We start from the raw sequence: 14097 nt of genomic DNA on the forward strand, positions 1-14097 counted from the left end.
AATCTAATTTAAACCAACAAAGCAGATCATAGAAAGAAAGTATTCCACAGGCATACCTCACAGGAACATAGTGCCCTATCTAGCAGTATGAATTATGGATCTGTCAATAACAGGCTCCACAAAAGTTATTTGTGTCTCTGACATTTTGAGGCTTATGTTGTTTCAGGATTATGGCTGGGAGGAATGATTTATTAGAAAACTTAAATTATTTTGTGTCATTCACTTTATTTTTACTTAAAAAATACACTAGCACTTATATAGCAGTCTGCAACACAAAATCTCTCTAAAAAAATTAACTAATTCCCAACATTGCTGTGAGCTAAGTATCCTTAGGTCCATTTCAAAGATGGGAAACAGACAGATTAAATGACTTGCTATAATCGCAGAGCAGATTTGAGTTAGAGTTGGGATCAGAATTCAGGAGTTCCAGGCTCTTATTCTTATGCTACTTCAAAAATATATAATTCTATATGAAAAAGCTATAAAAGTAAATGACAGTACCTTTTACTTTGTCCAAAGTCCTCACCTTCCGACATTTCAGACTTTAAAAAAATAAAAATAAATCCACACCAAACTAGTTAATCCAGACAAAGATTTTCAATTATTTTTGTTTTAAAAGAAAAACAGCCCAGGACTCTGCTTTGTGTGCTCCTGAGTAAAGTGCTTCTTGTTCAGAGAGTATGTGTTTACACACATCCTAAGCAACTGCTTGTCTTGAATGAAGTTCAGAGTGTTCTATTTTGACTGACTAATTCTATAAATAAATAGGGTACATCTTACTACAAGTACTGTGACAGGCACAGCCCAAAGGCCAAATATTTTTTTATGGTCATGTGAGAAGGAATCACCAGCCAGTAATTAACCTTTATTTGCCTGACTCCACTGAAACTCCTCTGCTTCCTCTCTGCTTGTCTTGGCTGTAACTAAGCACAAACCAAAATGATAGAAAGCTACAGTACATGGAGTTTACCAGGAATGTCATAGCAGTCTAAAAAATCATATAGAAAATACTGTGTAGTTGGTTAGAAAAAAGGTATACTGTAACTGTGATAACATCTAAAAACTTTATTTACTGGTTGTCTCTACCACACAGTTGGCAGACACAACATACTGTTACTTTTCCCCTCCTGAATCTAGAAATGTCATGAGACACTAGCAGTTCATCACGGAAAATGAACTGGAAGACCTATATTTCCAATTAGGATTCATTTTCTTCTTGTGTTAGAAGCATGAGTTCCTCGATTCTGTGTGTATTTGTGAGAGTCTGTCAAGTCAGTGAAATTGCTTCCTCACTGGTTGCTTCTTTCCATAAGACAACAGCTTGACATAGACATATGATCTTTTTAGTATCCTTATGGACCATCACTGCTTATGGATATCATTACACAAAAAGCTGTTTTCTAGAAGGGGAAGCAACAAGTTTTGATATTCCACCTGAAAGATTGTTTCTGGGAATAAGTCTTAACAAAAACCTATTGTTTTAAGTATCTGACCAAAGTAGGGATAATGAGTAAGGGGAAAATCAGGCTCTATTTTCTATTTATTAAGACTTCTGATATTTACATTTGTATTATAAGTAGTACAATATTGACTAGAAAACTGTTTCTTAATTAAAAAAACAAACTAAGGAAAAAGGATTCACATATTTTCAAAATCAAGGGATTCTAAATAAATAGTGGGATCTCTCTTGTACCCAAGAATGGTCTAAACTCACAAAAAACCCTAAATAGCTCACACAGGTGATTCCATCAAAGACTGGCTACTTCAAGTCACAAAAGCTAAGAAGGCTGGATAAATATTTGAATGAGAAACCATGTAAAATTCTCAGAAAATGGGTGAACATCAGACAATGTGCATGTTGGAGGTCTGTGGGAAACGGAAGTTTTTACTCATCTCCCTGTCCCCAACTTTTCAGCTAGTTTCCGCTTCCTTCCCCCTTCCAAGTCTTCCACACGGTCCCTCTCCTCAGTCCTCAGCTAGCCAACTCTTCCTTCCAATCCGCACTCCTTCCTTCCTCTCTTTGTTACAGATGTTGAGGGTCCAGCAGGCATGGGTGGTTACTGCATCCCAACAACCTAATTTAATTGTACACACCTGCTAGTAAAAGTGATGCCGCCTTACACAACAGATCTGTTCCCTATGAATATTCAGTCATATCTGCTTCCTTCAATGACCAAAGTGTATTGCTTTTGGCTTCTGTTAGCCCAGGGATTGGCAATCTTTCAGAAGTGGTATGCCGAGTCTTCATTTATTCACTCTAATTTAAGATTTTGCGTGCCAGTAGTACATTTTAACGTTTTTAGAAGGTCTCTTTCTATAAGTCTATAATATATCACTAAACTATTGTTGTATGTAAAATAAATAAGGTTTTTTAAAATGTTTAAGAAGCTTTATTTAAAATTAAATTAAAATGCAGAGCCGCCAGGACCCGGGCAGTGTGAATGCCACTGAAAATCAGCTTGCGTGCCACAGGTTGTCTATTCCTGTGTTAGCCAAAGATAGAGGAAGCTGGATTCCATTCTGCCTTGCAGCTCTTCAACAAAATTGTTAACTATGTTCCCTAATCTTCACTAATTAATGGTGATATGCAATACAGAAAAGAACCCAGTTTGACTTTGAGATCCCAGACTGAGTTTGCAGGCTTATCAGTTATCAAAAAGAATGTGCTTTTCTCATATAGAACATGTGTGTGAACACCTACCTGCCCATCCACCTCATTAAATTAACATTAAAGATTGTAAAGTCAAGCACTCCAAAATTAGGAAATGCCAGAATCAAGGTTGCTGCACATCTTTAATTCCTCCCTTGTGCATATGCATTATGATACAATCTTTAATTACATGATCATATACTATTTTTTCCACGTGACCCCTTCCTGAGTCAGGGCACAGGATGGATGGTGCTCATTTAATGATCAGCTATTCAATATTTTGCTTTATCCTCATTTAATATGTTGCCTTAGGCCTTATTTACTGCACACTATTCAAACCCAGCTCTGAAGACAATTATTAATTTCCTCATGGGTTTTTCTTTGGTGATCATCACTATATTATCTCAGTGCTTCACAAACAATTTATCTTTCCAACACCCCTGTCAGAGTTAGCCCCATTTTACAGATGTGGAGCTGAGCCACTGAGAGATTATGGTCAAAATTGTCCATTAATTTTGAATGCCCAATTTGAGATGCCTTGGACCTCATTTATCAGGGTACTTAGCATTATATAGGACTTTGTATGTTCAAAGCACAGCTCCCTCTGACTTCAGTTGCAACTGTGAGTACTCAGCACTTCTGCAAATCAGACCCAAGATATCAAATCAAGCATCCAGGAAAATTATCCTTTGTGACCCCACACTGAAAAGTTTGGTTTAAGTGACTTGCTTAGTATCATATGGGAACTTTGTGGCAGAAGTAGGGATAGAATCTAGTTCTCCAAGGCAGCATTCAATTGCTTTAACCATAAAACCATCCTTTCTCTCCCTGATTCATTCAATACACACCTTCCCAACTTCTGTAACAAATGAGGCTAGGGTCCTACAAACAACAATCTCCTTTACACTCATTCATCCCCAAAGCAGTTTTTTAAATAAATTTAACAGATAGTGTTTATTTTTAAGCATTTTTCCTCCATTTTTATTTATTTACATTTTCAGAGTTGTGGGAAATTATGGGAGTGGCTCAGACAATCATTTGACATTGAGATTTAAAAAAATAAAGCTTTATAACCATTAAAAAACAAATTGTCAACATCATGTCAAAATATACAAAGTAATTATCCTTAAATCCAACTCTAATAAGTTCTCAAGCAGCATTTTTAATAGCAAACAGAAAAATCAAAAATTCCATCATCATGTGGCATAATATTGATACCACATGGCTCATCAACTGGGGTGGACCTTTAGATCGACTACACAATTCACAACCTACTTAGCCAATATCAGATTGCAGTTTCTTTCTGTATTATAGCAGAAGTGAGTTTTGAAGATGGACTTAAGAAAAGTTAAGGAGTTGGCTTTATGGACTTTGATTAGGAGCTTTCCCTGTTCAAGAAATATGGAAGGAACCATGAAAGTGCTTATGTGAGAAGCAGGCAATCAACGCTGGCATCATAGGTAGGAACTGACCTGACAAAAAGGTAATAGGTTAGATAGGTAGGATGGAACTAAATTGTGATGAGCTTTGAAACCAAAGACAAGAAAATTTTGTTTGAGATGGAAGAGTGGGAGCCAAGAGAAGGACTTAAAGGGTATATGTGATGTAGGCCAACAAGACAAATTGTGCAAGATGATCAAAACTTGGACAAGAATTACAATACTAAATCAAGTAAATTTCCCAAGCCTTTATTAGCATGATTGTCAAGTAATTTCATAATCAATTTAACTAATTTAATAATTTTATTTTTAAATCACGATGCCTTTCTAGCAAGACCAGGCCAGTGCCATAAATCTCTGGGAGGCAGCACAAAGTGTGTACTATTATGATCAAGGATTCATTTTATGACAGGGAAAAGAAACATTTTGTCCTGAAAATTTACTGGTTTGGCACCAGTGACATTTTGGGCTACTGGAGAGCCAGATAAAGAATTTTACTGTTACAAATGTAGCAAAAGTGTGTGTGTGTGTGTGTGTGTGTGTGTACACGCACTCATGTGTGGGACAGCTGTTGAATAACTGCCTTCTACTTAGACCAAGAGAATATCTGTGACATATAAGTTCGAATGCATGTTTTTAAAATAAATTTTGTTTCCATTTCACTCAAGAGATGAGTCACATCAGGGTTGTTGTTCCTCCCTTCAGAGGGTGAAGGTGACAAGCAGCAGGGTTGGATCACGTGGGCCATGATTTGGTATGCAGTCCCAGTTCTAGAGGATGAGGAGCAGGCTGGTAGTAAATATTCATAATCACTGTGTTGCCATGCCAATTGTGAGTGTTGGCAACACTGTCAAATATGAGTTCCATGTAACAGTTCTTTCCTTCCACAGTTCAAATTTATGGAATTTCTCTATCTCTACCTGACAAACTGCACAAGCAAGATACATAGGCGTACTCGCCACACACCATTTAGTGTTGTGACACTCCACATGGTATTGAATCCACACAGGAAAGCCAGGCAAGGTATGGAACATGCTCATGGAATGTGTAGCATTCTTTTCTAATTTGTCTACAACCTAGTTGTGGAAAATAGGATCTACGTCTGTTACAATTGCCTTAAAACTAGTAGAGTATATACTGCTTCTGTATACAGAAGGTTATTTATACATTTCATGAATCATCTTACAATGACTCTACATTACTCAGATTGCCATTAGGATGTTATTTTATTCTGTAAAGTTCAGTTTCTGTAAGGATTAGGTAAGCATGAAGGGTATAGTTGGTACAATTTATTAAATATAGTAGAAACGGCACAGAATAATATTCCTACAATATTATCAATTAATAATGATTTCTCCCTACCTTGTTGAGACTTTGTTTTGCAAGTTATATTTATTCTATTAAAAAGCAGAGGAGGGAAGTATGAGGAATCTCTAACAACAATATTTATTAAAGATGTATATCTAAGGAATTGAGATTGGAGCTTAAATCAATCTTGATGCCAATTTTGTATACTAAATAAGCTTATTTTCCATGTTCCCTTATAGTCTTCTCCTTGTGCTGTTCAGTGTGACAGCCTTCTCAAGGTATTGATAATCAGAACTAAAAAGCCAAACTACTGTTTGATAGGGCCGCATAGTGTTTATTTTAAAAAATACATGCACAGAAATCTATACTTTAGTATAGATTTGCCCCATGATGATATTCTGTATTGTCCAGCAAGACAGGAGGGACATAAGAAACCCTTTCAGTGTCTCGCAACAAAGAACCAAGGTATCTTGAATCAAAACATCTTGAACTCTAGACACACAGATGGACTTCGCTATTTGAACTGATCACGTGCACTGAGTGCAGTTCTTGAAGCCTGTCCCACAGCCAGATCCACACAAATTTAGATTTAATTGTGAAGTAGAGAAGGATTTGAAATAAGAACCTCTGCTGTGACTGTGCACACAGTGATGTGACGGCAACAGAGAGATCTGCCAATAGATTCACCACATGGATCAGTTTTTCCATATGAATACAGAAACACACTTGCCTAACTCAATGGGACTACTCACATGAATAAAAAAAACAAGGATTAGGTCTTTAATGTACAACATGAATTTTATGAGCTATGAATAAGTCCCATAATTTTAATATGGTTTGGGTGAATGAAAAAAGTCATATACACAGCTTTGTATGTTTAAAGATATAATAAAACCTAACCTGATTTAAGGCACAATCATATGGTATAGTAACTGCTCTGCTAAACCCAATTTAAATCATACTGTTCTCATAAAGAGAATTGCAAATTTAAACCTTATTGTTCTATAGATATGGACTATTTTGGGGTTACTTTCAAAAGAGCCTAATGATGACTCATGCTTGACTTCAGCAGCAGGAATAATGACAGCAAACGCTGCAAAGTAAAATATTTTGTATTTGTTTACTGAAGTAATAACCTGGACATAATCTTTAATCTTTCCCTAATACAACAGTAAAGATAAAAAGGTTTTATGAATATAGAACAAACACACTTTTCCAATAAAATGATATTTCACAAACTTTTACTACTTTAAGAACAGTCCTTTCAACTTTCAAAGCTGCATAATAGCTCCTTATAGCATTAATGTCAGAAATTAGGATTTCTCATAATTTGAAACCAAGTCTAAATATAAATGTACGTTCCCTTTTTTAATGAACTGGATATGTCTATTTTTTAGTAAAAGAAAATACATCAACTAAAGATAAATGCAACCCAATATTCCATGAACATTATTACCCTCCCTTTTCATACAGGGAAGCGTATATATTTTCCAAACAATTTTCATTTATATATATTTTATATATAGTACAACATAAAATATGCAAGTTCATACTGTTTACATCAGAAGAGTCTATTACAGCAACTTCTGTTTAACACTGCAAACTTACTGAAGGATATACGCTGTATGTATAATTTACATTCTAACCCTTTAAACTGTTCTGTGTGGCACCCCACTGACTTAAAAATGTATGGGCAAGACTGTATGTGCCTAACTTGGAAAATCTTCCCACAGTCTTTGTTGTGTATTTGGTTGTCATGGCAACAGAACCTTGTGTTACTATGGCAACTGAGTTAGATTATTAGGGGCAGGGCCGGCTCCAGGGTTTTGGCCGCCCCAAGCAGCCAAACAAAACAAACAAACAAACAAACAACAAAAAGCCACGATCGCGATCTGCGGTGGCAATTCGGGGGAAGGTCCTTCGCTCCGAGCAGGAGTGAGGGACCATCTGCCGAATTGCCACACGTCCCGCCCCTCTCCGGAGGGGCCGCCCCAAACACCTGCTTGGTAAGCTGGTGCCGGCCCTGATTAGGGGATAGCCCAGCCAGCTTTGGCTGGCTGTTGGTTAGTCCTGAGTGTGGAAATAAATGGCTGCTACAAGATTTACAGCTCTCTGTGTCTCCAGTGATTTCTTCCTAAAACTGTTGCCCCTAAGGATATAACAACGTGGCGACGAGGATGGGATATCTGTGCTGTCCCAGAAACAGAAGGAAGTAGAAGTTAAGGTACAAAGAAACCAAACCAACCAACCTTGTTTGCCGCTGGAAGGGGGTGAGAATTGGCTTGTTTGTACTGACTGTGCAAACTGAAACTAAAATCATGGCTACACTTACAGGGACTCTGGAATCTTTTGAGGAGACTATAGTGCAATGGCATGTATATACTGAGCGTTTTGAGCTTTTTGTTATTGCAAATGACATTACAGAAGAGAAGAAGGTGCCAATATTCTTAACTGTTGTAGGGCAGCTTACTGCACCCTGTTAAGCCAGAGACTAAATCTTACAGTGACATTGTGGAAATTCTGGGGTCCCGTTTTTCTACAAAACCCCTGGTAATTGCTGAAAGATATAGGTTCCACAAAAGAGACCGGAAAGATGATGAAACAGTTGTACAATTTATAGCAACTTTGAGAAAGCTTGCAGAACACTGAATTTCAGGAGACGTTAAATAATGCCCTACGTGACAGGTTAGTGTATGGCCTGCACAGTGAAGCTATACGGATGTACCTATTGACAGAGGCTCAGCTTACCTTACAGAAGGCCATTGATATTGCTGTCTCCATAGAACTGGCTACAAAGGAGGCACAATCCATCGGTGCATCCCCTAGGGTGCATAAGATGTCACAAGAACCTACCCACAAAACTGTGGGGAGTCAGGAATGTTACCACTTTGGTAAGCCAGGTCACCCTACATCAGAATGCTGGTCTAAGGACCTGGTGTGTCGACACTGTGGCAAAAAGGGACACATTATGTGTGCCTGGTCTCAGAGACTGTGTATAAAGAAAAGCTACAGCATCTTCCGCTTAAAGCAACAAAAACAGTGCTGAAGACATATGGGAGAAGCTGTGCCCATGTTGGGCACTACTGATGTTAAGGTGGAGTGCAATGGATAGGCTGCTAAATTGCCACTGTTTGTGGTGAGAGGTAATTACCCAGCCTTAATGGGTAGGTCTTGGCTTAGGAAGATCCAACTGAATTGGGCAGAAGTGCACCTAGTGATTAAAGAAGAAACCGGTCTGACCACTGTACTAAGGAGACATGCTGCTGTTTTTGGAGAGGATCTGGGAAGTATGAAGGGAAATCACTGTGACATTGAACATTAAACCTGACAGTCAACCAAAATATCTGAAAGCCAGAACTGTGCCATATGCCAGCAGGCCGAAGGTTGAAGCGGACCTGAAGCTCCTGGTCACAAATGAAGTCCTAATACCAGTTACCCATAGCCCAGGGGCAACTCCTATTGTTCCAATAGCGAAGAAAGATGGCTCCCTCCGGATTCGCGGTGATTTTAAAGTCACTGTCAACCCAATGTTGTGTGCAGAGCAATACCTGCTTCCCCGCATTGATGACCTCTTCGCAGGCCTGGCTGGGGGACAAACGTTCAGTAAGATTGATCTGAGTCAAGTGTATTTACAGATGCACGTTGATGAAAAGTCCCAAGAGCTGTTGACTATTGTGACGCATAAGGGGCTTTATCGATACTGTTGCCTACCCTTCGGAATAACATCTGCTCCCGCCCTGTTCCAGAGGGGTATGGACCAGATCTTGTATGGCTTGCCAGGAGTCCAGTGCTATCTGGATGACATCCTGGTCACTGGAAGGAATGAGGAGGATCACCTAAAGAATTTAGAGGCTACCCTACAAAGACTGGAAGAGTACGGACTGCGAGTCTGCAAAGACAAGTGTGAATTCTTCCATCCCTCTGTTGAATATTTAGGACACATCGTTGATGCCACAGGTTTTTGTAAGGCCCCTGCCAAAGTTAAGGCTATTGTGGAGGCTCCCCCTCCTCGAAATGTTAGCCAGCTTCGCTCGTTTCTAGGACTATTGAACTATTATGGAAAGTTCATCTCACAGTTAGCCACACTGCTAAAACCACTTCACGAACTCCTTGGGCAGAACAAGGCCTGGAAGTGGACTGAAGCCTGTGAGGTTGCATTTAACAAAGCTAAGGATGCATTGCTAAAGTCTGAAGTTCTGACGCACTTTGATCCATCCTTACCCCTACAGTTGGCCTGCGATGCGTCACCTTATGGAGTGGGAGCAGTCGTGTCACACATTATGCCTTCGGGAGAAGAAGGATCTATTGCTTTTGCTTCACGCACTCTAAGCAAAGCAGAAACTAACTATGCCCAAATCGAACGTGAGGCATTGGGAATCGTTTTCAGAATTCGGAAGTTTCATCAGTATCTGTTCGGACGGAAATTTACTTTTCTCACAGACCATCGACCCCCGATTTCAATTTTTGGACCCCACACCGGCATTCCTCCATTAGCCACTAGTCGTATGCAATGGTGGGCACTGTTGCTTTCCGCGCACACATATGAAATCAAATATCGGAAATCCACTCTGCACGGCAATGCGGATGGTCTCTCAAGGCTGCCTTTGCCAGTCAACCGTCGAGATAGTGCCCAGAAAGAAATCTTTTACTTTGAACAGGTAGAGAATACACCCATCACCGCTACTCAGGTAAAGAAGGCAACTCGAGTTGACCCAGTATTGTCCAGTTATGGACCTGGTGATGCATGGAACATCTCGCCGAACCTCTGGTCTCATCCTACCTTGTTACCTACATGTCCAGGAGAATGGACTTATCAATCCAATCTGGTTGTTTGTTGTAGGGGAGACGTGTCATTATCCCACCACCACTGAGATCGCAGATGTTAGAACAGCTCCATTCCAGTCACTATGCGCATGAAGGAAATTGCACGAAGCTATTTTTGGTGGCCTGGATTGGATAGTGCTATTGAGAAGAAGGCAAGAGCTTGTATGTCATGTCAGGGTGTGAGGAATGCACCCCAGTGGGCACCCCTACATCCATGGGACTGGCCTGAAAACCTGTGGCAATGTATTCACATTGACTTTGCTGGCCCCCCTGAAGGAAGCATGTTCTTGGTGGTGGTAGATGCCCATTCTAAATGGCTGGAAGTCTCTATAATGCAGTCCACTACTGCACAGAGTACTATCCAAAAACTACGAGGACTCTTTAGTCATTTTGGTCTGCCAGAACAACTTGTGAGTGATAACGGACCGCAGTTTGTCTCTCAGGAGTTTCAAAAGTTCATGAAGGCAAATGGGATACACCACATCACTTCAGCACCATATCATCCATCCACCAATGAATTAGCTGAAAGATTTGTGCAGACAATGAAACAAGCTTTGAAATCGGCAAGGGGACAATTATCCATTCAAAAGCATCTGGACACCTTCTTACTATCCTACAGAAACACACCTCATGCTACGACCAAGGCATCCCCAGCCTTTCTAATGATGGGATGCACACTTGCTTTGATCTGCTGAAACCTTCTGAACCCCAACAAATTGTGCAACGTCAGCAGCAAGATCAAGTCATCAGGCCTGCACCCAGAGCAAAAGACCGAACCTTTAGCCCAGGACAGCCGGTTTTGGCTTGGAATTATACTTCTGGAGCTAAATGGGTCCCTGCCACTGTCATCGCTCAAACGGGACCTGTTTCCTACACAGTCCGGACTGCAGAGGATCTCACCTGGCGGCAACATGTAGATCTGTTGCTGCCAGGTCATACCAGTCCTCAGGACACATCTTCAATTGAGTTGCCTGACTTTACCACCTCCGGGGAGACACCGAATCGAGAGTCACCTGTTCCTGACTTTTCCCCTCCATTATTGTCAGTGGCAGAGATACCCCTCTGCCCGGCACAAGCTGATACCCCATCCTCACCCATTCGCCCTACGAACCCTGAGCCCATCGTCAGGCCCGCGCCCAAGACACTTTCGGGTGCAACAACACCAGAAGTCCGCTATAATCCACCTAGAGACAGAAGACCTCCTCCTCGGCTATGGGGCAAAATAATCCCCGGGGTTTAGCCGGGAATGGAGGCAGTCTACCCTCCTTCTCTAGTTTAGTGTTCATTTTATTTAGGGGACATTCTTATTAAGGGGGGAGGGATATGTTGTGTATTTGGTTGTCCTGGTAACAGAACCTTGTGTTGCTATGGCAACTGAGTTAGATTATTAGGGGATAGCCCAGCCAGCTTTGGCTGGCTGTTGGTTAGTCCTGAGTGTGGAAATAAATGGCTGCTACAAGGTTTACAGCTCTCTGTGTCTCCAGTGATTTCTTCATAAAACTATTGCCCCCAAGGATATAACAGTCTATACTGTATGTACAGAATTTCTGACATGTCCCCGCCAATGTGATTTACATAAGTATTGTGCCATTAGCTAAGGCCCTGATCCAACAAATTATGTGAGGGCAGACCCCTTGTACATACACAAAATATACTTTTATACATTTAATATAAATACACAGACTTTTGTTTATATTGTGGCAGAGCTCTGACCTTGTCCCCGTGGGTCCAGCGCTTCTAGGCAGTATATGCTAGCCTCAGTGGCTCTCTGTGACCCTCCCCATAGCCCTTCTCTCTCTAGGGCCAGGGATACAGTTTACTGAGCCCTTTTCATCATAAGCCAGCAAGGAGGTTGGTGAGAGAATTCCCACAGTCTCTGTTGTCCCTAATGCTTGTTTTAGAACAGTTTAGCCTCCTGTCCTGACAGGGGCCTGACTTCCCCTCCCAGGAGGTGTTCCTGTAGTAGTGGGTTGGGGGGAACCTGGGCCCGCCCTCTACTCCGGGTTCCGGCCCAGGGACTCTAATGGTAGCAGCTGTTGGCAGCCAACCTTTCACTGCCAGAGTTGCTACATTTCCCTGAGCCACTTCCCCACAGCTCTCCTGCTTCTCCCTTCTTCATCCTTACCTTAGGGCTCCCTTATCAATAACTTGAGGGTGTCTTCATTAACCAGCCCTTCAGCCGCACTTCCTCTCCTCTGGCTCCCTGGCTCTCCTCTGCCTGACTGGAGTGAGCCCTTTTTATAATATCAGCAGGGCCTTAATTAGAGTCTGGTGGTCACATTAGCTTAATGGCCTCACCTGACTCTTTGCAGGTTAATTGGAGTCAGATGTTCTCATAAGCCTGGAGCAGCCCCTGCTCTGGTCAGTCAGGGAACAGAAAACTGTTAATCCAGTGGCCAGTATATCTGCCTTCTGCTATTCTGCTGTACCCAACTGGCCTGGGTCTATCACAATATATTCACACTTACAAATGCGTCCATTGGGTTTGAGTATACACAATTACTGTTTTTTCATAAACCAGTTTTAAAGGTTGTCTTTTTTTACTTTATTTCATTTAAAATTTGACATAAAAAATTGTATACCAAAAAAAAAATCTGTTTATATATAGGTAGAGGAATAATCAGATAGGAGCATCCTTGTCTAGCAGTTAGACCAGTACACTTTTGCTTAATTCTCTGAAAGCAGAATATTTTGCATAATAGCAAATGAAAAACATTCTATACAACAGTTCATGAAACTCTTTAAAGAGACAGCCAAAATAAGCTGTAATGAAAAATTCTCATCTCCAAATGGAATTCTACAAGTTGTGTTCCTTCTCCATACCTGGAGGAAATAACCTCATTTTTAAAACTGGTTTAAAAAACATGAGCTAAACATTTAGAAAAGATGCATTCAGGTTGGATAGCAAAAATCATATATGCAATATTAAAACATTCACAGAAAACAGAGTTAAAACACATGAAACAAATATTTAGTCCTCCGAGCAAAGCACACAAGTCACGTTTTTGTTAAGGAAACATACAAAAATGGAACACGGTGGAGGCATGGCTGTCAATAGACACCAACACCTGATTTGTAAGCCATGGATTGTCTTTATGTGTAGTTAGTGTCTCACCATGAGGCACCCATGCTAGCCCATTTTTGTGAAACACAGAGCACAAGAATTTTTTCCACTCTGGTTTTTGCATATAAGCTGTAGAAAGAATATGAGAGTCAGAAAACACTTCAGAGAGTAAAAAGCAAACAATCACATTCCTAGATGTGTCAAAGGAGAACATCTTCCTCAGATACAAATATCATAGATCATGGCGAATGTACGTGACAAAGTGAGAGAGGATCTAGATAGAGTGCCAGGAGTCCTTACCATTAAGGGTGAAAAACTCAATTGCCCTGGGACTTTGTTGGCATTGGAAACAAATGGGGGGGGAGGAGGGGGGAGAGGGGGAAGAATCACCTTGAATGACATTGAGAAATTAATTTAGCAACTGGTCAAAGGAATTCAGTGCCATTCATATTTTCAAGACATTATTTCCTGTTGTGTGAAACCGTAAGAGCTTTTTTCTCACAAAGCCCATTTTCTATATATCCTGAAGTCTATAAACTGTACATATATACCACTTTACCCATCATTATCTGCAACTCAGGCTAATTACCGTATATACTCGTTCATAAGTCAAATATTATTGGTAAAAAAATGATGCATCAAAGAGCAGGGGTCAGCTTATAAACGGGTCTACACTAAAATTTGATGATTTTAAACTCTATGGAATCATTATATTGAATATCTAATACAGGGATCAGCAACCTTTGGCATGCAGCCCACCAGGGTAAGCACCCTGGCGGGCCGGGCCAGTTTGTTTACCTGCCGTGTCCACA

General features: G+C 40.6%; 1 protein-coding gene across 3 annotated transcripts in view; it reads right to left on the reverse strand.

Annotated features, from left to right (window-relative positions):
• RETREG1 (reticulophagy regulator 1) overlaps positions 1–14097 on the reverse strand; it is a 128511-nt gene that overhangs the window by 51797 nt on the left and 62617 nt on the right. The window contains exon 1 of one of the 3 annotated variants that reach the window (XM_034761571.1): positions 502–741. The exons of the other annotated variants lie outside the window; for them this stretch is intronic. Within the exon in view, the coding sequence (XP_034617462.1) occupies positions 502–536 (35 nt within the window). The 5' untranslated portion in view covers positions 537–741. Of the gene's footprint in view, positions 1–501; positions 742–14097 lie in introns of those variants that run through there. 3 annotated transcript variants of the gene reach the window in all.

The sequence above is a fragment of the Trachemys scripta genome, chromosome 2 (genome assembly GCF_013100865.1).
Source record: "Trachemys scripta elegans isolate TJP31775 chromosome 2, CAS_Tse_1.0, whole genome shotgun sequence".
Classification (NCBI taxonomy): Eukaryota; Metazoa; Chordata; order Testudines; family Emydidae; genus Trachemys; species Trachemys scripta.